Raw genomic sequence first — 27,193 nt, forward strand, 5'->3', positions numbered from 1 at the left:
TGTGTGTGTGTGTGCATGCACACTTGTATGCTTGTGCTCACACACTAGCACCATGGCCCAAGTGGCAAGGCAGATGAGGTCAGTGTACAACTAGAGTTTGTTTCTTCCTACCTCTGGACCTGGGGATGGAACTGTATCATCATGCTTGAAAGTGGTTACCGTGACTCACTGAACCATCTTGCTATCCTCACATTACCTTTATCTGCACTTACCCAACAAATGTCTCCTGAACTTCTATGCACTGCCAAACACTGCCGAGCACTGCAGATGCAGCCGTGAACAGACTGCCTAATGCTTTCTGCCCTCACAGAGTTTGTGTTCCCATGACAGAGAGAGACCACACAAAAGATAAAGTATGTTGCTGAATTCCAAGAGAATTAACAGGGGAGTAAGAAAAAGTGGTGAAGTTGGCCATCAGGGTGACCCAGGAAGGGTTTGCTGAAGTGACCTCAGACCAAACTGAAAAAATTAACCATGATGACTGATGAGGAGAGAGGAGGAAGCAGCACAGAGGCCCTTAGCCCAAGCACTTTTATATCAGTTAAATCACACAATTTCTTCCCTTCAGGAAATTGTCACACAGCCCATCAATCAGTTTCAGGGCCAGACTTTGAAAACTTAACTAAGCTCCCATAGTGTTAAAGGCAATGCTCCTGAGTGAGTACTTTTTATCGGTTGTGTGTCACTGGGGGCAGATACGTGGATGCAGATTATATCATAAAGGAATAAGCAATAATATTGCCAGCTCTTGGGTCAAAGGTGAGCATGGAGGGTAAGGCAGAGCAAGGCACTGAAGAAAGCAGCAGATTGGGTTTTCTGTCCTTAGAGATCCCGTGTCCTCTGTGATTGGAGATAGAGCCTCACCTTGGAAACCCAGTCTCACTGGAAGAATGATTGAGGATGCCTCTTTAAACTTTTGTTACATTCTTGTTGATGTGCTTCATTACGTAAAGGAGTCTGAGACGTTCCACCTTAGAGGTCTTGGCAAATAAGCTGATCATTTCTGGAATTTGCAGTGGGCCTCACAAAGAATTTTTAAATCCATGTGATAAGACAAACTGAAATATAAATCCATGGGTAATGATTAGAGCATTCGCTTCAGGAAGATTAATCTAGACACAGGATATGAAACAGAAAGACCAGTTGATCTCTCACCAAGATGGTGGTGAGAGTGAGAAACTGTTTCCCTTGGGTGGATACAGATCACGGGTAAAATTCCATTCTGATATCAAAATACAGTATTCACACCACTGTGGGCATCCTTTAGAGAGACTGAATAAACAACGGGAAGTGCGATTTTTTTCTGACTGTACCATAGTGATTGGAGAATCCAGTTTAAGGCGCCTAGGACAGTGCTTGCCTCCTTTATTGGAATGTTAAGGAAATCCACCAGGCTGCTGACTATCTCAAAGTTGAAGAGGTAGTAACGAAATGTAAAATAAAGATGACTTCTCTTTCATTACTAGTCTCTTCTACAGAAATATCTAGTATTACTGGAAACATTGAGTTGAATCAACAAACCTGTCTTCTTACTCTTCAAGATTCTAACAATTCGGAGAAATCAGAAGTCTCCACAGACTCAGTTCAGGTAAACCCTAAACAACGAGCATTGACAAAGAAATGGTGTCAAAATGAAAAGAAGAAAAAGGCTTTCAATTCCCAGAACCCAGGGCGAGCTAAGGCAGTGCAACACCACAGTGGTGTTTCAGAGAGTGCGTCTGTCAAGTTATTCCTGGATGCGAAAGTCCTCACCTGCAGTAGAACAAGTCATTCAAGGAAATGACACTTCAGAACTTGAGTTGACCTCAGTTGTGGAGAATACTTTTCCTGCACAAGATATTGTGCAAACTGTTACAGTCAAACAGAAATGTTGAAAATCACAGTCATGTTGTGCCCTGAAAGAACACTCCATGTCTAACATAGCCAGTGTAAAGAGTCCATATGAGCTGGAGAACACCGGGGAAGAGCTGGACCCAAGGTATTCCAAGGCCAAGCCAATGTGTAACACATGCAGGAAGTTGTTTTCAGAAGCCAGCAGCCTGTGAAGGCACATGAGAATATACAAAGGAGTCAAGTCATATGTCTGCCACTTGTGTGGAAAGGCGTTCACCAGTGCAATCAGCTGAAAACTCATGTGAGGACTCACACAGGGGAAAGGCCATATAAATGTGATCTGTGTAATAAAGGATTTGCTCAGAAATGCCAGCTGGTCTTCCATAGTCGCATGCAGCATAGTGAGGAAAAACCCTATAAATGTGATGTGTGCAATTTACAGTTTGCAACTTCTAGCAATCTCAAGATTCATGCAAGGAAACACAGTGGAGAAAAGCCATATGTATGTGATATGTGTGGGAAGAGATTTGCCCAGGCCAGCACACTGACCTATCATGCCCGCAGGCATGCCGGAGAAAGGCCTTACATGTGCTGCAACTGCAGAAAGGTCTTTGCTGTCTCTAGCTCTCATCACTCATTCTTGGAAACACACAGGTGAAAGCCCATATATATGTGGTATTTGTGGGGAAAGTTTTATTTCCTCAGGAGAGCTCAACAAACACTTTTGATCCCATATAGGAAAACGACCATTTATCTGTGAATTACGTAGAAATTCTTACACAGACATTAAAAACTTAAAGAAGCATAAAACTAAGGTCCATTCTGGTTCAGATAAAAACGAGATTGCAGTGTAGATGACCATGCTGTATTCCATACAGAGAAGTCCTTTGTCAGAAATGCTAGATGTGAAGCCTTCTGATATGACTCTACCCTTAGTGCATCCTCGTGGGAACGAGGACTACTATATGCTTCTACCTGTCACAGATAGTCAGTCTTCTACACCAGACACACTGCTGAGGTCAACTGTGAATGGATATTTGGAATCACAGTTTTTTGGGGTTTTTTTTTTTATAACTATTATATTGACTTTGAGGACATGGAATTGCTAAGGCATCCTTGGCAGTAAAAATAAACATGTCTGCTAAGGTGCATATTCATATTAACTCCCACATAATTGAGCTGTGTGACCACTAGTTTTTATTCACAGAAGTAGAAGTTCTTGATACTGCATCAGTCAGTGCTTGTTCTGGCTTTAACTTCCATTGTAAACAACCAGCCTGTCAAGGAGCGACTTCCACCGCAGAAGCATGGTTTTGGGTGGGTAAGTTTTGGACACTGCTAAAGCTGCCTTAATTCCATCTTTCTTTTACATTGTAGACTTACTTGTTCCTTAGGTAGAATCTGACCTGTGGGCTTTTCGTTGTTCTCTCCTTGCTATTTAAACAAAGTCTGCAGTCATAACAACTTCAAACTGTTTGTTTGTGAGGCCTGTGGACCAGTGTGGAAACTGTCAGAGGGATTGGAGTTCATGTTTATGTCTAAATATTTAGATACTAAGGAAGACTTGTGCTATTTATTAATATATTCCTTTAGAGGTAACTTTTCTAATGAGGCCAAATGAAGTATTTCTTTTAAAACCCAGAAAATGTGTGTACATTTTTGTTCATTTAGGATGAATTCAGTATTCTGGAGAAAACCAGTACTCAGATCAATTTTTGTTTGAGTTGAAGCTAAATTTTTTTAAATAGATATGTGCTGTTTTTAAGTGGCCAGAAGACAGTTTTGGAATTTGATTCATTTTATTTTTTGTTAGATTGGTAGATTATTGGAAGTGAATATATAAATAGTTTTGAAATTTTTTGATAAACCTATATTGTATTAGTTATGCACTTTTAAAATAAATGTTCTAAAAAGAATTTTCTAGATATAAAATACATACTCGAAGTCACTTGGCTTCTAAATTTGATATATTAGAAAAAAATCAAGAAACTTGAGTTGCATGCCTAAGGCAACATACGTACACACAAATAGAACTAATATCAAGCCATTGTCAAAGACAGCAAGACAAGCTAAAACCAGAGACAACCTGATGGCAAGAGGCAAGCCCAGGAACCTAAGCAACAGAAACCAAGATGACTACTTGGCATCATCAGAGCCCAGTTCTCCCACCAAAGCAAATACTGGATATCCAAACACACCGGAAAAGCAAGATTTGGATTTAAAATCACATTTTATTATGATGATGGAGGACTCTAAGAAGGACATAAATAACTCTCTTAAAGAAATACAGGACAACACAAGTAAACAAGCAGAAGCCCTCAAAGAGGAAACACAAAAATCCCTTAAAGAATTACATGAAAACACAACCAAACAGATGAAGGAATTGAACAAAAGCATGCAGGAGTTAAAAATGGAAATAGAAACACTAAAGAAAGCACAAAGGGAGACAACTCTGGAGATAGAAAACCTAGGGAAGAGATGAGGAGTCATAGACGCAAGCATCACCAACAGAATACAAAATATAGAAGAGAGAATCTCAGGGGGAGAAGATACCATAGAAAACATCGGCACAACTGTCATGGATAAAGTAAAATGCAAAAAGCTCCTAGACCAAAACATCCAGGAAATCCAGGATACAATGAGAAGATCAAACCTAAGGATAATTGGTATAGAAGAGAGAGTGAAGACTCCCAACTTAAAGGGCCAATAAATATCTTCAACAAAATTATAGAAGAAAACTCCCTAATCTAAAGAAAGAGAGGCCCATAAACACACAAGAAGCCAACAGAACTCCAAGTAGATTGGACCAGGAAAGAAATTCCTCCCATCACATAATAGTTAAAACACCAAATGCACAAAACAAAGAAAGAATATTAAAAGCAGTACAGTAAAAAGGAAAAGTAACATATAAAGGAAGACCTATTAGAATTATACGAGACTTCTCAACAGAGACTATGAAAGCCAGAAGATCCTGGGCAGATGTCACACAGACCCTAAGAGAACACAAATGCCAGCCCAGGCTACTATATCCAGCAAAACTCTCAATTAACATAGATGGAGAAACCAAGATATTCCATGACAAAACCAAATTTTCACAATATCTTTCTACAAATCCATCCCTACAAAGGATAAGAGATGGAAAACTCCAACACAAGGAGGGAAACTACACCCTAGAAAAAGCAAGAAAATAATTTTCTTACAACGAAACCAAAAGAAGAGAGACACACAAACATAATTCCATCTAACAACAAAAATAACAGGAAGCAACAATCACTATTCCTTAATATCTCTCAATATCAATGGACTCAATTCCCCAATAAAAAGACATAGACTAACAGACTGGATATGTAAGGAGGACCCAGCATTTTGCTGCATACATGAAACACACTTCAGAGACAAAGACAGACACTACCTCAGAGTAAAAGGCTGGAAAACAATTTTCCAAGCAAATAGTCTGAAGAAACAAACTGGAGTAGCCATTCTAATATCGAATACAATCAGCTTTCAACCAAAAGTCATTAAAAAAGATAAGGAAGTACAGTTCTTATTCATGAAAGGAAAAATCCACCAAGATGAACTCTCAATCCTAAATATCTATGCTCAAATGCAAGGGCACCTACATTTATAAAAGAAACCTTACTAAATTTCAAATTACACATAGCATCTCACACAATAATGGTAGGAGATTTCAGACAACAAAAGGAGGTCAAAGGGATACAAATTTGAAAGGAAGAAGTCAAAATATCACTATCTGCAGATGATATGATAATATACTTCAGTGACCCCAAAAGTTGTACCAGAGAACTACTAATCCTGATGAACAACTTCAGCAAAGTGGTTGGGTATAAAATTTACTCAAACAAATCAGTAGCCTTCTTCTACTCAAAGGATAAATAGGCTGAGAAAGAAATTTCTCTGAAGAAAGAAATTGAAGAAGATCTCAGAAGATGAAAAGACCTCCCATGATCGTGGATTGTCAGCATTAATATAGTAAAAATGGCCATTTTGCCAAAAGCAACCTACAGATTCAATGCAATCCCCATCAAAATACCAATCCAATTCTTCAGAGAGTTAGAAAGAACAATTTGGAAATTCATCGGGAATAACAAAAAACCCAGCATAGCAAAAACTATACTCAACAATAAGAGAACTTCTATAGGAATCACCATCCCTGACCTCAAGCAGTATTACAGTGCCATAATGATAAAAAAAAAACAAAAACCCTGTATGGTATTGGTACAGAGACAGGCAGATAGATCAGTGGAACAGAATTGAAGACCCAGAAATGAACCCATACACCTATTGTCACTTGATCTTTGACAATGGAGCTAAAACCATTCGATGGAAAAAGGAACATTTTCAACAAATGGTGCTGGTTCAACTGGAGGTCAGCATGTAGAAGAATGCAGATGGATCCATGCTTATCACCCTGTACAAAGCATAAGTTCAAGTGGATCAAGGACCTCACATCAAACCAGGTACACTCAAACTAATAGAAGAAAAAGTGGGGAATAGTCCTGATCATATGGGCACTGAGGAAATTTTCCTGAACCAAACACCAATGGCCTATTCTCTAAGATCAAGAATCGACAAATGGGACCTCATAAAACTGCAAAGCTTCTGTAAGGCAAAGGACACTGTCATTAAGATAAACCACAAGCAACAGATTGGGAAAAGTTCTTTACCAATCCGACATCTGATACAGGGCTAATTTCCAAAATATACAAAGAATTCAAGAAGTTAGACTCCAGAGAGCCAAATAACCCTATTAAAAGTGGGGGTTCAGAACTAACCAAAACATTCTCAGTTGAGGAATACCAAATGGCTGAGAAGCACCTAAAGAAATGTTCAGCATCCTTAGTCATCAGGGAAATGCAAATCAAAACAACCCTGAGATTCCACCTCACACCATTCAGCATGGCTAAGATCAAAAACTCAGGTGACAACATATGCTGGAGAGGATGTGGAGAAAGAGGAACACTCCTCCATTGTTGGGATTGCAGACTGATACAACCACTCTATAAATCAGTCTGGAGGTTTCAAGAAAATTGGACATTGCACTACCTGAGGACCCAGCTATACCTCTCCTGGGCATATACCCAAAAGATGCTCCAACATACAACAAAGAAACATCCTCCACTATGTTCATAGCAGCCTTATTTATAATAGCCAGAAACTGGAAAGATCCCAAATGCCCTTCAATAGAGGAATGGATACAGAAAATGTGGTACATCCACACAATGGAGTACCACTCGGCTATCATCCTGAGTGAGGTAACCCAATGACAGAAAAACAGACATGGTATGCATACACTGATAAGTGAATATTAGCCTCAAAGTTCAAGTTACCCAAGATACAATCCACAGACCACATGAAGTGTAAGAAGAATAATGACCAAAATGCAGATGCTTCACTCCTTCTTAAAGGGGGAACAAAAATATTCATAGGTGTAAACACAGAGACAAATTTTGGAGCACAGACTGAAGTAACAGCCATTCAGAACCTGCCCCATATGTGGCCCATATATATACAGCCACCAAAACTAGATAAGATGGATGAAGCTAAGAAGGGCATGCTGACAGGAACTGGATATAGATGTCTCCTGAGAAACACAGCCAGAGCATGTCAAATACAGAGGCAAATGCTAGCAGCAAACCACCGAAGTGAGAACAGGACCCTGGTTGGAGGAATTAGAGAAAGGATTGAAAGAGCTGAAGGAGCTTGCAACCCGATAAGAACAACAGTGCCAACCAACCAGAGCTCCCAGGGACTAAACCACTACCGAAAGACTATACATGGACGGGGAGCCATGGACTGATCCATGGCTCCAGTTGCATATGTAGCAGAGGATGGCCTTGTTGGGCACCAGTGGAAGAAGCCGCCCTTGGTCCTGCCAAGGTTGGACCTCCAGTGTAGGGGAATGGCAGGGGGGACAGAAGGAGGGTGGATGGGGTGGGGAACACCCTTATAGAAGGAGGGGAGGTGGATGGGATAGGGGGGCTTATGTCTGGAAAACTGGGAAGGGAATAACATTTTAAATGTGAATTTAAAAATATCCAATAAAAAAATAATAGTAAAAAAACTGTTTATAAACTACTCAAATTTCTTCCCATAGATCAGTGCTTCTTATAGCTACAGGTGGTGGTTAACAGGGTACTAACTCAGAAGTGATCTGTGTTCTAAGAATGAGTGACAGTGCAATGCTTGGTCCTAAATGAGGTGTCTGTATCACCTGTCCAAGATTCTGGGAACATAACAGATGAGGGCCATACTCTGCTACATATGCAGCTGGAGCCATGGATCAGTCCATGTATAGTCTTTTGGTAGTGGTTTAGTCCCTGGAGGCAAGGATGTTAGATATAGAGGATAAGGAGGTGTGCCTCAGTATCCAAGTCTTCTGAACACAATCTCTCACTATTCATGAATCCACTGCAACTGCAGTTACCTGCATTTAGACCTGTCATACCGAAATTGCTTCTTGGATTCTGGAAGAAGCTTGTGAAGCCCACCCTCCTCAAGAGGAAAATGCTAGTGAAGAGCTTCTGGGGGTTAGAGTGCCATTATCTTCAGAAGTGTCACCACTGAGAAGTAGCCCCTGATACTCCCACCCATGCTCTCACAACCAATCATAAGCAAGCTCAGTTCTAGAGGGCTGGGGAGGGATAAAGTGAGGAAGGGAGGAAAGATGTCTGATGAGAAATGAATCTTAACCAGGTATGGTTTACAGAAGTCTCAGCAAGACTGAGACTAACAAGTTTATTCAAATCTATTAGTTTTTTTTTTATATCCTTCCCAAAAATAGAGACTAATGGTGGTTGGCAGGATCAATACATGTTAGTATCCAGGATACAATGATGTTTCCAGGTTATACAAGGTATAAAAGATTCATATTTAAGAACGATTGTCCTGTCAAGCCTCTATATGCTTCCCTGACTTCTAGGGAACACAGAGAAACACCTTGTCCTGAATGTTTCACTGCCTCAAGGAATGCCTTAGTTTCTCCAGAAGCGTTGTCCTAGGAGCCAAGGACTCTAACCTAAAAAAAACCTATGATGCATGCTTCTCAAGGCAGCTAGACCAGGCCAACTCCATGATTCCTTTCAATTAACCAGGGTGAAGACAATTAAAATTCACTAAATGTAGGAAATAAAAATATACTTTTAGGTATGCACAGTGCCTCACACTCCAGAGGCTAAGATGGGAATCTTGCCATAAGTTGGAGGCCAGCCAGGGCTGGAATAAGATCCTGACTCTCAATTTAAAAAATGAAAATGATTCTAAATTTATAGATGTACTTTCCAATCGACCTCTTATTACCTTAACTGGATACGTGTACATTTTTAAAGATCTTTAATGTATCTGTCAGCACATTTAACAACAATAACAACAAAAAAGGTTTCTATAGACTTTAATACATTTAAGAGTAAGGTTCTGTGGTGGAAAAAAAAGCTTTCGAATTGTTCTTTTAGAAAGTCATTGGTTCTTAAACCTTCAAGAATACCCCCAGAGGGAGCCCCAGGCATGGTGGCTGAGGATTAAAGGTACATGCCTGGAGACAGTGAGGCTACAAAGAGAAACACTGCCTCACATAAGTTCCCCTGGAAGATTTAAATATCCCATAAAACCTAATTTAATGAGTAGGACCTAGCTTAATACATCAATTTAAACAAACTAACAACACAACATGCGACTGTCCTATGTCACTTAAAAATTCCATCCCAATCTAGAATCACTACTCAATAGAAATTTCAGTTTAAATAAAATATAACAGAGGAACATGTTGACTTCTGAAGAAGAACCAGCAAGTCCAGGATAAGTAGACAAACGGTCCTTGCTAAAACAGAATGTCGACGTCTAAGATGTCACGTAGCCCAGTCTGGCCCTCGAATTTGCTGTGTGGCCAAGAGTGCCTGCACTTGTCAGGATTACAGGCATGCATCGTCTGGCCAGAGTGTGGCTCCTGGTAAGTAAAGCAGGAGGTAAACTAACCGTGGACTGAATAGTGTTCGGTTAACCACAGGGTAGGTGTGGGCTGAAGGACCATCCACCCAGCAGGAGCCCCCGCCCAGCTTGCAAAAGCAGTTCTGCACTGAGCATGCGCAACTGGAAACACGTGTTGGGGTCACATGCCCCACGCCAGACGTCAAGGCCGTTGGGCGCGCCTGCGCAGCTCTTCGGCCCCGTGCCGGATGCGCTGTTCTCACAGTATCCTCATCGCTGCTTTCCCGCCAGGATAAAGCTGAAGCGGTTTTCCGGTTCTCCTCCGGTTTGTCGCTTGAGTGTTGGTGTGGCTCTGCAGCTTTTGGGTTGTGCGTCCTTTGTCCAGCATGTCGAACAATTCCTCCAAGAAGCAGTCTTCAAAGAAGACGTTGTTCGACCCCGTGTCTTTCGCAAAGGACCTGCTGGCCGGCGGGGTCGCGGCCGCGGTGTCGAAGACAGCTGTGGCACCCATCGAGCGAGTGAAGCTGCTGTTGCAGGTGCAGGCGTCCTCCAAGCAGATAAGCCCTGAGGCACGCTACAAGGGCATGATAGACTGCCTGGTGCGCATCCCTCGTGAGCAAGGTGTGTATGGCGCCGTGCTTGGCCTTAGCGTCCCAGACAAGGTGGGGTGGGGGTGAGGGGTGACACCAAAAAGGATGACCCAAAGGAAAAGGGGGATCACCCAGAGGGGGAGTTGACATTGACAGGGTGGTCCAGAAGAAATGGTCTTATCCAGAGAAAGGGTGGCCCGGAGAAAAGGGGGTCACCTAAAGAAGGGAATCGGAATCATCTAAGAAGGTGACCAGACGAGGGGGTGATTTAAAGGAAGAGAATGACACTGCAGAAAGGGGGTCATCCAGAGAAAGTCATTTAAGGGGTAGGGTGACCCTGAAGGAGTGATCCAGAGGAATGAAGGGGACTATCTTCTAAATCAGAAAGTCATCCAGAGAAGAGGTGACCCGGAGGAAGAAGTGATCCTGAGGAAGAGGATTGACCTAGTGGAAGTAGGAGTCATTCAGATAAGGGGTAATCCAGGGAAAAGGGGTCATTCAAAGAGAGGGTCATCTAACCAGTGGGGTGACACCAGAACGGGTGGCCCAGAGGAATCGGGTGACTCAGTGGAAAGGAGTATGTTTTCTAGAGAAGGGGTAATCAAGAGGAAAGGGAAACCATCCTGAGAAAAAGGACACAAAGAAAGGGGGAGAGGGTCAATCAGAAAAGTGTGTTTAGATAGGGTGTAAGCAGCTGCCTGCTGTAGCCTAGAGATGTTTCTTTTGTTTTTGTTTCTTGGTTTGGGGTGGTGGTGGGTGGTGGTGATGTTTTGGTGAATGTGCAGGACCACTGTTTTTTGTTTTTTGTTTTTGTTTTTCCTGAGAGGGTCTATGTAGCCCTTGCTAACCTGGAATTTTCCATGTAGACCAGGCTGATGCTGAACTTGAGTTGACCTTCCTGCATATTTTGAGAGTACTGGGATTACAGAACTGTTTCTTTACTGCCCGAATTTAGTGTCTTTACCCATCTAACATGAGTTCCCAAGGCCAAAAGGGCCTTAAGTGTATCCTGTGTGCAAGTGAGACCTTAGCCTTCCCTCTCCCCGTAGGTTTGATAGATCAGTATTTGTACCTTGAGTACTTGTGCCTGGCCCAAGTTGCATGGTACTGTATGTTAAGTAATAGCTAAATGGCTTAGATATTTCTTGAAGTAGTAAGCTTCTAAGAATACAGATACACTGTGGCCTCTGAATATTCTGACCCTCAGTCAGTGAAAAGCTCTGCTTATTTTGGAGAACCATCAATGACCAGGCCTTTCGATAAGGCAGTCTTCTCCGCACAGAATATAAGAGTAATCATGGCAAATGGGATTTCAGTATAACTTCTAAAAGCATTTATTAAAAATGTACTTTGTGTGTCTTCGTGTATGCATTCACATATGCCATGCATGTATGTGGAGTCAGAAAAAAAACTTGCAGGAGACAGTTCTCTCCTTCCACTCAGGTCATCAGGCTTGGCAGTGGGTGCATTTACCTGAGCCATCTCATCAGCCCTAACATGATCATTTTAAAATCAAAGTCACAGAAAAAAAGCAACACTGAACAGAATACAAACAAATCATAGAATTAGTATTTTTTTAGCTTTTATGTTTTGGGTTTGGAATTTTTATTAACATTGAAATTGATTTGACATAATAAACAATGAAAACCCTTCATGAACCATTGTTGAAAATGGTTCCTATATTAGCTGACCAGCTTATCAGAAGTCTTACATCCTTTAGTAATTTGGGTTCTATTGAAAACCTTGTACAAACTTTTAAAAGAAAATAGATTTATTTATTGTTTGTTCAGAACAAGAAATGAAGTGGCATCAATCCTTTCTCTTGCTGCTAGGTGTGTGGTACAGTTTTCTCAAAATAAAGCAATGAAACAACAGTCTCTATCCAAGGGAGGCATTGCTTAGCTGGAAATGCTGGGGAGCAGCTTGGGCAGCATACTAAAACGTAACCCTTGAAAAAAGAAAATGGGAGTCCAGGAAGGTACTTTATTTTAGAGATGTGATAACAACTATTCATAACTGTTTTGTAGAGTAGAGTAGAGTGAGGGTAGGACCTATCTAAACTGAATCTAGAACACCCATCTGCAGGGCTGACAAGATAGCTTAGTGCTAAGAGCACCTGCTCTCTTGTAGCGGACTCAGCTTTGGTTCTCAACACCCATGTGGCAGCTCACAAGCATCTATGATTAGTCCCATGGGTCTGATGCCATCTTCTGTCTTTGGTGGGCACCAGGCATGTATATGATACACATACTTGGATACAAACAAAACACTCATACACATAAAACAAATATTTTTCTGAAAAAAAATTTAGATACACTCTTACTGTGTATTGAACTGTTCTAGAACTCAATATGTAAACCAAGCTGGCCCTAAGCTCAGAGATCTGCCTGTCTCTACTATCTCCTGGGTGCTGGGATTAAAGGCACGCACCATCACATCAGGCTTATAGCTAAAAACTTAAAATTAGAATGCCTATGTAGTGATTGAGCAGGATGATAACTTCAAGGGCCTATGAAGGCTACATTTGGAGGCCTGTTTTTAACTTAGCTGCTTTGAATACTTAGGTGAAGTGTTCAAATCAGGCTGTGCTTTCCAAAACTAATGTAATTGTATCTTAAGTATTTTTAAGTTTTTTTTCCTGAAATTTTAAACACATTTATTTTTAATTTTAAAAAATATACCTCCTGAAATATGACTTTTGTAACGTGAGTTAACTTTATATATTTTTCTGGTCCTCATTATTTTACCTTCCAATGTAATCATAAGCAGAACTTGAGAAATTTTCTGTTCTTAGGTGTGAATCATTGTTACATGCATCAGGATGTAGCCTGTATTACAGGATGATTCACAGCAGGGAGAGTATTGCCACCTAGAGGCATTCTTGAAACTTTATGGGGGAAATTTTGTCTGTACAGTTCAGAGGAATATACTTGTAAATCAAAATAGCATGAAACACAAGGAAGGGTTAGGAGGACTAACCCTTCTTCCTAACTTCCAAGTTCAAGGACCGCCTGCACTGCTGCACAGTAAAATCTTTCAAAAAGAAAGGAAAGATTAGTTACACCATTAATTACAAATGTGATACTCGGAGCCTTATGTTGATTTAAAGATATTTTTGTCATGAAAATTTTCATTTGTATTCAGTATGTTAACCAAAGCTACAAGATTTCATTCTGTTCTTTGGTAAAATGAATATCTGGAGCAGTAATCATTATTACAGAATTACAATGAGTAATTCGTGATCTGAATTGGCCATTTCTTTTTTTTTAATTTATTTTATTTTTTTTATTGGATTTTCATTTACATTTCAAATTTCATTCCCTTTCCCAGTTTCCTGGACATAAGCCCCCTATCCCATCCACCACCCCTTCTTCTATAAGGGTGTTCCCCTCCCCACCCCACTCCCACATTGCCCTACACTGGGGGTCCAACCTTGGCAGGACCAAGGGCTTTCCTTCCATTGGTGCCCAAGCCTTTCCTCTACTACATATCAAATTGGCCATTTCTAAAGTGATCATTAATGTGTGTGAGAACCATGTACAAAATGGAAAGACCAATGTCTTTCTTTGTGTGACTGCAATCCAGTTTCTTGGATTTTGTTTTGTTTGTTTTATTTTTTATTGTTTTTGTTAATCTCCCTTGATCAGTTGAAAAGACTCCTACCAGAAAGTTCTTTCTGAACCTTTGCCTGGTGTGGTACCATGGCCATGGTCCAGAAGTTTAAATCTTACTCCATATCATCTTCATAGTCATGGTTCTCTCTCTCGTTTCTCTTTTATAGAGGTCAGACTCTGAAAAAACAAATGTGTAGTTATGTTTTTGAAAGTGTTTTCTTAACTGGTAATAATTTAAATACCACTAAAAATAATCCAAAAAATAGATTTACCACCATCATCAGTAATTTAGCACAACTCTCACTAGAAAGAAATAACTCCCTTATTATTTGCTCAAATTTCTCATGTTTAATTTTTTTTTATTTTACTTTGATTTGACATTGTCCCCCAACCCCTTTTAGACCCTGTCTCTGTAATTCTGACTGGCCTCAAATGCTAGAATTACAGCTGTGCACTGCCACACCTGGAAATCAGTCTTCTTAGTGCCATAAGCATATGCATGATTAAAGTGTTTTTAGACACATGAGGTATTTTCGAAGTCTGCTTGTGTTTCCATTCTAATTCTATAGAGTTACAAATAATGCTAAACAAATTCCCTGTGCCCTAGAAGCTGTTTTAACCCAATACTTCACCTGAAAAGGGGGCGGGGAAATGCTACTCTTAAATGGTAGGCATTAGTGGTAAATGAGTTAAAAGAAGTATCTAGCAAATTAGTGTTTTTCTTGTTAATATTGCCTCAAAAATTATTTTTCTAGTTTTCTTGAAGGGGGACTGGTTAAAATGTTATGAATTTATCACATATAAAGGAATGTTTTCATATATGTATGCTATCTTGATAACGACTGTAAGGGTTGGTGATTTACTGAAGAATTATACCCCAGACTCAAATAATATGCAACAACAAAGAACATTTACTCAGCAGAACTTTCTGCATGCAAGGCTTTTCCCATTTGGGAATGGAGATGCCTAGTGGATTTGGAGGTCCAGCTTTTATTGTCAGTTAGGGAATTCCAGGGAGGGATGTGTGCCCTTTAACTTTGATTGGTCAGCTCTATCTCTAGGGATCTGACTGATGGTATAATTGGGTAGGGCTCTGAGACTTTCCAAGGTGGTCACTTACTCATTCTAGCTACCTATTTTTGCTTCAGGCCAGATGACAAGGTGTCCCCAGATTGGCTGCCCAAGACTATGGTTGGCTGACCACAGGTTCCTGGATCCAGGGTTTCATTTCTGAGAAACTGAAACTTAGGCCTAGTCTCCCAAACTGCCAGTTTGTAGTCTATCGTGGAGTCAGCCCCGCTCTGGCTAATTCGGTCCTCACACCACAATCAAGCAAACTAACATATTCATCACCATATATAATTAAATCATTTTGTATGTTTTCAGAATGTTTATGGTCTACTTTTATATGAAACTTGAAGTATATACCGTATTATTACCAACAGTCACCATGCTATAGATTCCCAGTTCTGGGACTCCTCCCTCCCCAATGGGAGCTATTTGCTAACTTTAACAAAGTTTGTCAGATTCCTTTAAAGGGGCAAGGGGAAGGCAGAGGCAGATCTCTGTGAGGTCAAGGCCACCCTGGTCTACAGAGCAACATTCAAGGTTACACAAAGAAACCCTGTCTTAAAAAATAATAATTTTTAAAAGTCCCCGTATATTTTGTTAGATATCCAAAACCTCCTCACCCCATATAACCAACATCTCACTTTCCCTATTTACCCCCAAATAACACCCCTGCCCAACCTGTAGGAGCCACTATTCTACTGTCTGCTTCTGTTAGATGTTTTTAGATTCTACATACAAATGATAGTATGTGGCATTTTTCTTTTTGTGCCTTCCCATTTCACTTAGCATAATATCCTCATGTTTATAAATGTAGTTGGAAATGCTAGAACTTTCTTTTGAGGAACAATGATTCTGTTGTGTTCATTTTCTTTATCTGTTGATTGATGCTTAGGCATCCTGTATATTGACTATTAAGGCAGACATCTTCAACATCCTAATTTTAGTTCCTCTGTATAAGTACTAAGTAGTGTGATTGTTGGCCCTATGGTACTTCTCCCATATATTATACAACGGTTCAGCTTTTTCTCTACATACTTACTAATACTTTTATCTTTTTGAAAGTAGCTAACAAATACAAAATAACCATGGCTTTAATTTTCATTTTTCTCAATTTTAAGCCTGGAATAAGAAAACATTTCATTTTATGAGATCACTGTCCTTTGAATGTTTGTTTTTAAAGTCCTGATTTGGGGCATTCTCCAAATTGGGACTAGAGATACCTTACTCAAAAGTGCACAGTCAAACCACTTGAGGCTTTGACATCTCCTGAAAATAATCCAAGACTATGGAAGCATTAACTGTCATACTCTAGAGGGACTCTGGAATATCAGGATAACTTTGCATTTTAAGCATATGGTGATTGAGTCATGAAGGTTGGGCAGTACATGGAGAACTAAGATGTGGAAATTATTTATTTCAACAGACCAGGAGAAGCTACTTTGAAATAAAATAGACCAACTCCCCTTTCCCACCCAACATTCCTCCTCACCCCTTTTGGTAAATTCCATCCCTCTTTCAACTTGGTTCCAAAGCATAAAAAGAAGGAAGTATAGTTTCTGTTACCCTACTTTACTTCTCATGGCTATGTGTGTAATTCAGTAGCTGGATCTGTTTGGTCTAGTGTACTCACAGATAACAGCTTTATTACTGTAGGAATTGGCACCAAGGTTCTGGGATGAGACCAAAGGTTACTAGTGAGCTCTGCTTTTTCCCCAATGAATCTTGCTGTATTTGTTTAGTTAATGACTTCTTTTGTTAAGTTCTTTAGATTTTCTTTTTAAAGTGAACAAAATTGGGATGGGCTGCATAGTAAATGCATTTTCTTCCTTCAGTAGAAATGTGTTTTAGAAAATTCTTTACTAATACAAAATGGATTTATGTGTTTAATTCTATAGGATTTTTAAGTTATTGGCGTGGCAATTTGGCAAATGTTATTCGATACTTTCCAACACAAGCCTTAAACTTCGCCTTTAAGGACAAATACAAACAACTTTTCATGTCTGGTGTTAATAAAGAAAAACAGGTAATCATGTTTCAATATGTCTGAAATTTTCTAAGAAACTATTGAATTTGCCTTACCTATAATGTCTTATTTGGAGTGAAGGTACTCTGGTAAAAATAATAAAATAATTGTAAAAATAATAAAAATAGAATACATTTAACGTTGAAAGTATATATTAAGTAATAAAAATATATAAAATTTGTATATTATCTTTCTTTTTTTTTTTTTTTTCAGAGCTGAGGACCGAACCCAGGTCCTTGCACTTTCTCGGCAAGCGCTCTACCACTGAGCTAAATCCCCAACCCCTGTATATTATCTTCAACAAGTTTTATGAAATCTCTTAGCTTCAGTAACTTGGGATCATTTGTCTCAATGCATTATACCCCAGAGTAAATATTAAATGTAATTCATATCTTATAATTACTGTTTTTCATAAGCATAAAGGAGCAGCCATCAGATTTATATTTCTTAGCCCAGTGGGTTGCTTATTCCCTAAAGATGTGAATTGTTTTTTCTTTAAGAAAATCAAGTATCACAGGAGTTCTTGGAGTGTAGTTCAATACTAGTTGCTTTGCATGTATGGAGCTCTGGGTTTAATCTCCCAACACAGAAGCAAAGTCAAGAAGAGAGATCAAGCCCAGAGAAAACTGTATAATAAGAGAAATAGCTTAGATAAAATATTTGCTGCAGAAGCAGGGTTTGAGTTTAAACTTCACAACTCATATTTAAAAAGAATGGAGCCTGGTAGTATGCACTTGGAAGTCTCGTGCTGGGGAGGAGCCACACCCTCAGGGCCTACTGCAAGCCATCCGAGCCTAATCAGTGAGCTTCTGGCTCAGAAAATAGATGCATGGCAGATAGTACCTGGGGAATGACACCTAGAATTGTCCTTTGACCTTCACGTGAATGGACACACACAAACATAGCAAACAGAAAATATATAGGAGTGTGGGAAGTTTAATAGTACAGTAAAATTTTTAATAACTAGGACTAAACTAAAAAGTACAGTAAATAAGTAAGCTAGTCACATCATTTGTAACCATCATACCAAAACAGAAACAAAAAGGAAACAAGAAGGCAGTCTCCTTATTGGGCATAGATGCGTTGGGGGAGGAAGGAACCTTCAACAGAATTCTAGTTCATGAAGTCCAACAGCACATAAAATGAAAAGAAACTGTTTTTATGACAAAGTGGGATTTATCCAAGAGTACAAGGATAGTGCAACTTAAAAGATGTTTTAGGTATGGTATGTCACATCAACAGTAGAAATGACAAAATCCATTGTATTTTGATTATCTCAATATCACAGTTTGAACAATGAATGAAATCTTCAGAAAGAAAAGCAATAAATAATTATTGGAATTAAATTTCATGTCAGCCTAAATTGACATGAAAGAAAAAATACATGACATTTTGTCCATCACGGTAGAATTAATATTCTTTGCAAGTGTACATGGAACATTTTTCAGAATAGGAGAATTTTTATGTTAAGTAACAAAGCAAGTCTTAAGGAGACTGAAATATTAAATACCTTTGCTGACTGGAGTGGAAAGACCTAAATATAAGAGGATCAAAGTGCAATATTGTAAAATCTTAAATTAGTAACATAATAATTGAAACTTTTATTGATAAACAACAAAAGTTTCTTGGGTTCTTTAGTTTCATGTTTAATGTAGTGTTGGAGGTGTAGTTATATAAATTCAGGATCATTTTTCTGCCTGAATAGTCTGCCTGCCTTTCTGCTTTTGCTTCTATTTGCCTGCCATACGAAAATAAGCATGCACTACATGAACTGTTTTGAATAATAAAATAGATATTATCCACCCCAAGTCAGTAATCTGCCTTCTTCTTTTATTCATGAAGGAAAAATAGATTTACTAGAATTTAAGATGCAGGTTATAAATCTTTATGTTCTGTGTCATATTTGATTGACTGGTAATAAGTAGAGGAATGAAATACATAGGTAATGCCACTGATTTATTTTCCAACTCTCACTTAAATTTGATCAGTCAAAGGGGGTGCTGAGTAGCACTTACACTTGAGCAGATGGCCTCTGAAGGAACCAACCACATGCCCTTTCTCTCCTAGGTCACCTCCTGTGGGAGTCTTCATTCTTACCTGCTCTTCATGGGTGTATTTTGTATAAGCAGTCTTCCTTAATACTGTTCTCCTGTTGTAGTGATAAATAGATATGTTATATAATTATGTACATAACTTACATGTTTGTAATATAAGGTTAATATCACAGTGATCTTTGATGGCCTTTCTTTAGGTAGGTCAGAGGATCTTAATTTGGGATCCATGGTATATTAGCACTGCCTGAAACACTACATGTGTATCTTTGTACATATGTTATTTTCCTCCTGTCTGGAAACAAGTCTGCCTCTAGCTTTTAAAAAAAAACTCAAAAGCATTCAATATCAAAAAATTAACATTTCCATTTCTACTATTACTAATAACTAAATAGACTCTCTGATGTCTTATGACCAATCCCTAAGAAAGTCTAGACCAACTCATGTTTTTCTACCAGATTTTCATGGATTAGTTACCCCAGCATCATATGCAATCTCTCGATCCAGTTATCTGCCTGTGATTATGTAACATGATACATAGTAGTACAGATTCATTTCACTTAAAAGGAGCCATGAGAGTTGGAAAATAAATCAGTGGCATTACCTATGTATTTCATTGAAACTCTGGGCAAAATCCCATGACTCATTCTGTGAAAAAATAGAAGACCTACGAGTCTGGCATCCAGCCAATGAGAACAATTAGTTGATAGATAAACTCAGATGTATCATCTATATAGCACAATCATTTGGCAGTTAAACAGGATGAGGTGTAGTAGTTGATGTTGCCACGTGAATCACCTTCGAAAGCATTGTCACATGAAAACAAAACGACCACAGATAATTCTGCATATTGTATTTGTTCAAAGGAAATCTCCACAATTAGCACTCTAGAGATAAATAAGTTCCTAGGGCTTAAGAGTTAGGGAGTTAGACTGACTTATAAAGAATATAGGATTTCTTTGGAGGTGATAAAAGTATTTTAAAAGTGTAGTGATGGTTATTTAACTCTGAATCTAACTTGTTGAATTGTGCGAATTGCAACTAAATTTATTAAATAAAAATAATCTTGGCCTCAAGAATTAAAATCTATAGGAATGTAAGTATATATAAATAAGTACAGTTGAAAAATTTAAGTACAATTTTAAAATAAAAGTCTAGTTACAGACTTTTGGTTACAGATTTTGGGTTGGTCTTATGATTCACATTTAGTTCTCTGACATAAAATGTTTATAGGAAGAGGCTATGGCTGTCGAGTTTTACAGGGCTGGAGATAAGATGCTTCATAAAAGAAGTAGATGTTAAAGCATGAAACAACTGTTTGCTAGGCCAGGATAAAGTTAGGAGCTTCAAAGTGTCCAAGACTTAAAACTAACACGAGAAATATTAGCATTAAATGTAGCGGGAGACTGCATACGACTTGTACTATTTCATTTTGTGTTATTTTGTAGTTACAAAGGCCTTCTGCCCTGCATTTTCCTTAACAATTCCAGTTCACATAATCTGTTCTTTTCCCATAAGCCCTTGATGCTGTCCTGGGAGCATCAAGGGAAACATTTTGCATATTGTTATAGATGTCTATAAGAGCAGTGTATAAATCTTTGCTTTTTTATTTTACCCTTTGTGAAAATTAGTTCATTAGCTATTTGAACAGTTAGATTCCATAGTTTAATGCATTTGAAATTTGTGTTTTAGTTCTGGAGGTGGTTTCTAGCAAACCTGGCTTCTGGAGGGGCTGCTGGAGCAACATCCTTGTGTGTGGTATATCCACTAGATTTTGCCAGAACCCGATTAGGTGTTGATATTGGAAAAGGTACAGGGTTTTTTTTTGTTTTTGTTTTGGTTGGGGGGGTGTTTTTCTTTTCTGAGATGGGTTTTCTGTGTAGTCCTGGCTGTCCTGGAACTTACTCTGTAGATCAGGCTGGCCTAGAACTCAAGAGATCTGCCTGCCTCTGCCTTCTGAGTGCTGGGATTAAACAGGATATAGTAAGTTTTTATAAGCATTAATCCTTTGTGCTTTGAACCATTTGTGTATCAATATTGTTACCAAATAAAAGTTTTTTGAAATTTAATTATGTGTATCTGTCTGTGTGAGTGGATGCCATGTGTATACAAGTGCTGGTAGAGGCCAGAGGAGACTCTGGATTCTCTGGAATTTAAATCTGCAGGCACTTGTGACCCATCTAGCCTAAGTGCTGGGAATTGAACTCACATTCACTCTTAACTGCTGAGCCATCTTTCCAGTCTCTACTCTACAGAATTTATTCTGCACCAGATATGTAGTTATCAGGAATAGAGTAACTTTTTCTCTTTCTTTAAAATTAGAGAAAATGGAAATGGGAACAGTAGTGAACCCAAAGCTTGTTTGTAACTTTGTTTTTAAATCACAGATCCTTCTGTACTTGTTGCTTATAGTGAATCTTTCTTCTCTGGAGATGGCCTTTGATTCTTCCAAAGTATTTTTTTTTCATAATTTCTGACAATTTGGATAAAATATTTCAAGTCAAACTGCCTAAATTACTTTTGTAAGAGATTAATATTTTCAGGTAATTTCTTTTGAAATACTTTTTGAAACATTCCTTGGATGAATGGGAAGATTATTTGTGTCCTTTAATTAGAAATTTTACATTATTTGAATGTTTAAAATGTTTAATTACTTTGACTAAGCTGTTTGATATAAATGTTACCTAACAATTTTCATTGCTTTATTTTAGGTCCTGAGCAACGGCAGTTCACGGGTTTGGGTGACTGCATTATGAAAATAGCCAAGTCAGATGGACTTATTGGTCTATACCAAGGGTTTGGTGTCTCCGTTCAGGGTATCATTGTTTACCGAGCCTCTTATTTTGGAGCTTATGACACTGTTAAGGTAATTGAGTGACTTTAAATGGGTCTAATAATTACATGGTTTGTTCTTTTTACTCTAATCAGTGTATTCTAATATATGATTAATTACATAAAACAAAATGAATGATAAAATAGGGGAAAGAAATTTTATTTATCCATCACTGCAATAATTAGTTAAGTTATAACTTATGACTGACTTTACATGATCATTTTGTCAACAGTGAAGCATTTAAGGTTTTGCATCATACACAGGATATCACAAAAAGCATCCTGGTTTGGCCTCCATATCTTTAGCACATAAAAAGACATGTTCTAATTTTTTCTGATTTACGTTCATTTTATTATTACTTTATATGCAGATAATTGATGTGGGAACTAGGGAAGGGTTAATTAAGTGTGGCCTGGTTTACACACTGGCTGCTGTCGGACTCTGTGTGGTATTTTCCGAGTTTCTTAGTAGTTTGCCTTTTGGGTTCAGACTTTAATAGCACTTTTTATGCAGGAAAAAAACAGATTATAATAATGGCTGCCATTTTTAAACTGCTACTTAGTTCCAGAAACCCATCAAGGGCTCCACAACGTCATAATCCTTAATTACTAAGAAACATATTCATGAAATGACAAGCAAAACATGTTTGTTCTTAACCACTAGTGGTAGCATGTTCCCAAAGGAATCTGGATACCAAATCCAGGGCCTTCTGCTTGCTAGGTAGGCACTACTGACCTTTTTCAGTTCCAGTTGTTTTTGCTTTTGTTTTTTTAATTGCATGTTAAATATTATTTCATCTGATAGATAGATAGATAGATAGATAGATAGATAGATAGATAGATAGATAGATATTCTTTGAATTAAGAATTTAAGATAACTTTGGAAAATTAGATTATTACTTACTTGATACATTTTTTTCCTAGGGCTTATTGCCAAAGCCAAAGGAAACCCCATTTCTTATCTCTTTTATCATTGCTCAAATCGTGACGACTGGCTCTGGAATACTCTCCTATCCCTTTGACACAGTTAGAAGACGTATGATGATGCAGGTAATGTATTTGTAAGTTTAACTGACTCAGTCCGTGTCTTACAAACACAAATGTGATATGTTTGAGTTTCAGAGACCTTTTGCTGAAAATCAGTTTGTTTCCTACTGTAAAAGAGCCCACAGCCAGCAAAGCTTCTTCCTTTCTGCTCTGAAAACAAAAATGCCTTTCTACTCCTGAATTCCTGGGAGTATGGACAGGATGGTCGAGACTGGATGAATATATTCATCTTTTCACGTTTTTGGAATAATTATTATTGTTTGATGTGTGGTTGTTTTGCCCTTGTGTATGTCTGTGCGCCACTGTGTGCCCAAGGAGGATAGGAGAGGGGATTTGATACCCAGGAGCTGAATTTACAGATGGCTGTGAGCTACCATGTGAGTTCTGGAAATTAAACTTAGGTCCTTTGAAAGATCAGCAAGTAATCTAAACACTGAAGAATCTCTTCAACCTCGAGTATATCCATCTTAACTGAAATATTACCTCAAGTAAACTCAGTTATAGGCTATTAACATAATAATGTCCTGTTTTGTATATTTTGATAAAAAGTATGTAATTTTGAACTCCAAGGTTAAAAAAGTATAATATCCCATGTTCCAAACACAAATGTGTAAATTTTATATATTTCATTTCTTTCGTGTTGTATTCATTTCTTCAGTAAACATTTGTATGCTTAATCTAATTAAATTCTGGTGATACAAACTGCCAGAACCTGTACCCAAACCCATAGTGCAATACTGAGGACACAGTACTAAAGACTGAAAAGAAGTGTGCAGAAAATCCAGGAACGCGCACTGCCTAAGGGGATCCAAAGCAGCTCCCAGAAGCCAAGTCTGAAGGAATGCTGAGTGGAAACCATGGCAGATGCAGCTTTTCTTCTGACAGTGACTTTGGCACTTGCCTTTCTGAAGCAGTAATTCTGTAGTTCTAGAATTGGAAGTTATAAATTATGTTTTTGATAGGTTTACTTTCCTGGTTTCTGAGTTTCAGAAATAACTGTCATGCAGCTTCTTGTATGTTACTCAAGTCGCTCCTCCTTTGCATCCACATTCTCCTGTACAGTCTTAACAATTCGGAGCCATTCTTCTTCTCTGAAACATAGCTTATAGAAAATTCCCCAAATGTTTCAAAAATTTAACTGATTTAAACTCTTCATGTTTTATTTTCATTATCTTTTAACTTAAAGATATCTTTAAGTGCTTGTGTTTATGCAGTCTTGTGTGTGTACATTATTCTGAAGGTCAAAGGACAATCTCAGGTGTCAGGCCTCACTTTGTACTTTGCTTAACACAGGGTCTCTGGTTTACCTGCCAGCACTAGGTTTGCTGGTCCTCAAGCTTCCAGGAAACTCCAGTCCCCACCTCCCATCTCACTATAGGAGCAATAGGATTACAGGGGTGCCCTAAGATTTTAAGTGGATTTGGGGGATCTGAAGTCAAGTTCTCACACTCACAAGCCCTGAGCCATCTCCCCATCATATACTGTGTTTTCTACATCTTTTATGACTTATGCTAGTTCCCACGTAGGTAATTGGATTTGGGTTTTTCAAGACCTCAGATACCTCTCTGCCTCTGCAAGTGTTGGGATTAATGACTTGCACCATCACCACCACCCAGATTTTCTTACTTTTTAATGTTTATGTTCTTTAAAAAACTTTTAAAGCTCATCAATCTCTTCCTAATGTTAAAGTAATTAGCCCAGATTTAATTTAAAGTCTTGGGGTTCTTCAGTTTTCCAAGTTTTCTTTAAAAAGAAAAAATTTTGTGCTCTAAACATACATATTTTGTAGTGTTAATTTTGTTGAGTCTTTCAGTTAATTGACATGTGGTAAGATTAAGCTATGATTTATGTCATGTCATCCTGTAACATTTGTCAAATGATTCTGAAAAGTGTGAATGAATACTCTTCACTCCCTCGATAGAGTATCAACTATATTCTCAGTAACTCAACATAGTATTAGTTTTCATCTATAGTATTGATGTTCTAAAATGTCCTAAAAGATAATAAACTAATAGAAAATTATTTGTCTTTTTAACATAGAGTGGGGAATCTGAACGGCAATATAAAGGAACCATAGACTGCTTTCTGAAAATATACAATCATGAAGGGATGGCTGCATTCTTCCGTGGTGCCTTCTCCAACATCCTTCGTGGTACAGGGGGTGCTTTGGTCTTGGTGTTATATGATAAAATCAAAGAGCTCCTCAACATTGATGTTGGAGGTAGTTCATCAGGAGATTAAATTGAGAAATGCATATTTCTAATGTAAAAAACATGAAAATTACATAGCTGCCATTTGTATATATTTTGATAGTGTGTCTCTCTAAGCATACTACTACTGTCAGTGTCTCTTACAGTATTTGTTCTGCAATAAAGAAAAGACTTTTTTCAAGATTTTAGTATTAAAAGTCAGGGCAAAAATGGTTTTCTTCTCACTTAGACCCAGAATCATTTAGTGAGGCATTTTATTATAGGTAGTGTATGTTCCCTCTATTTAAAAATTCTTACACTTGTGATTAACACCATATAATGTAAAATATGAGGAAGTATCTTTAAATTTCAGTTTGCTTAGTACACCAGTAATCCCATCTTTTAGAAATTGTATGGTATGACAAATAGTTGGAAAGTTGATAATGACTTGGTGGCACTATCAAACTATTTGAAAAGCATAGGTCGGGTTATTTGCTGATGTTTAGTCTTGCTAGTGTACGTGTATCTTTGAAAAGAAATCTCCTCTGAACAGTAGATTTTGTATTCTGTATTGATAATAAAGCAAGTTCAAAGCGATTGTAATGCGCCTTTTTCCCCCAGTTCTCATGCAGGACACACACACACACACACACACACACACACACACACACACACACACACTAACCTTACCTGTAAGCACACCATAGAACATTCGTGTTGAAGTGGAGCTGGCGTACAGCTAGCCAACCAAAGATGTCTTCAAGCTGAATGTGGGGATGTACACATGACCCTAGCATCGGAGCAGACTGAAGCAGGAGGATCCAGAGTTCAAGCCCGTCTGGCTTCCCAGAGGACACCCTGTCTCAAAACAAACATTTCTCTAAGGAGAGGTTTCCTTAGATGCTATTTCCAAGGTTTTGTAGGAGATTCTCATCTTTTTTCAGAGATGTGAAACCAAGTGCATTCAAAATACACACGATTTTAAAGTTTGGTGGGTAAAAGAATGTTAAGCCAGTAGAGAGAAACTATTTTACGGAATTTTGTGAGGCTACAAGTTGGCATAATGGAGTAGGAAATTTTCCTCTTGCTTGGGCCAGGTATATTTCAATGACAATTATTTAAAATAAATGGTGTTACTGAAAGAAAACATAACTCTTAGAAACTCTTAGCGTAATTTCTTGTAGTGGTCAATGTAGCATAGAACTCATAGAAACAAAAGGGAAGTTCTTTCAGAACAAAAAAGTTACTTGGAATAGTTTCCCACATAAAAATGAACTAAACTATTATTACTTGTGGAATCATGCTTAGAAAAAAAGAAATCTTGAAAGTTCTGAATGGCACAGGTAAAGACCCAAGAAATTGCTAAATTACTATACTCCAGTCAAGGTCTAGTCAAGAAAAAAATTAGATACTTAGCATCCTAGTCAGAGCTGAACCCTGTATGACACTAAACTGTTGTTAATCAAAGATCAATTACAATGAACAAAACTATGTAGACTCCAGAGGGAAATAACTTGATATCAAGACTTATGTTGGGAAAGCACAGCAAAAAATTGCTTAAAGTGGATACCAAATTTGTCAGTGCTGAATTTTACACAGTCTTGTTTCATAAGTTTCTTTACATTCTTTTTCTAAAACTCTAAGAGCAACTCTTAAGTCAATATGTGGACTAAAACAGTGAATTAAAAGATATGTATAGTTTCTCTTCATGTGTAATTAAGTGAATGGGACTTAGCATAGTGCAGTTTATTCTGAACCTGAGCTAATAGTATGTGGATGGCATTAATATATTATTATTTCAATCAGTTCTATAAAATAGTACTGTGGGAGGCTTTATTTTTTACTATTTGAGAATCTCATACATGAATATAATGTTTGATCAAATGAATTCCCCTCCAATTTCTCCCATATTGATACTATTTCTTACCAACTTTTTATATACACTGACTCCATTTAGTTAGCATGGGTGTAGAACAATCTGGTGGGGCGTGGGTATCCTCGC

At 38.2% G+C, this 27,193-nt stretch overlaps 1 protein-coding gene and 1 pseudogene across 1 annotated transcript; both read left to right on the forward strand.

The window, feature by feature from the left end:
* The first annotated feature begins 76 nt into the window (after window positions 1–76).
* On the forward strand, window positions 77–3,513 carry Mynn-ps1 (myoneurin, pseudogene 1; annotated as a pseudogene).
* Window positions 3,514–9,963: 6,450 nt separating this feature from the next.
* Slc25a31 (solute carrier family 25 member 31) lies at window positions 9,964–25,788 on the forward strand. Its single transcript, XM_039103630.2, has 6 exons — window positions 9,964–10,395; window positions 16,945–17,072; window positions 20,816–20,933; window positions 21,835–21,989; window positions 22,880–23,005; window positions 25,043–25,788. The coding sequence occupies exons 1-6, from the start codon at window positions 10,161–10,163 to the stop codon at window positions 25,241–25,243; spliced, it is 963 nt and encodes a 320-aa protein (XP_038959558.1). The 5' UTR covers window positions 9,964–10,160; the 3' UTR covers window positions 25,244–25,788.
* Window positions 25,789–27,193: the final 1,405 nt, after the last annotated feature.

Source organism: Rattus norvegicus, chromosome 2 (genome assembly GCF_036323735.1).
Source record: "Rattus norvegicus strain BN/NHsdMcwi chromosome 2, GRCr8, whole genome shotgun sequence".
Taxonomy (NCBI): Eukaryota; Metazoa; Chordata; class Mammalia; order Rodentia; family Muridae; genus Rattus; species Rattus norvegicus.

Coding starts and splice junctions, on each gene's coding strand:
- Slc25a31 (XM_039103630.2), top strand. CDS start 10,161: ATGTCGAACAATTCCTCCAAGAAGCAGTCTTCAAAGAAGACGTTGTTC. Junction 10,396..16,944: donor GCGCATCCCTCGTGAGCAAG/GTGTGTATGGCG, acceptor TTAATTCTATAG/GATTTTTAAGTTATTGGCGT. Junction 23,006..25,042: donor GAAGACGTATGATGATGCAG/GTAATGTATTTG, acceptor TTTTTAACATAG/AGTGGGGAATCTGAACGGCA.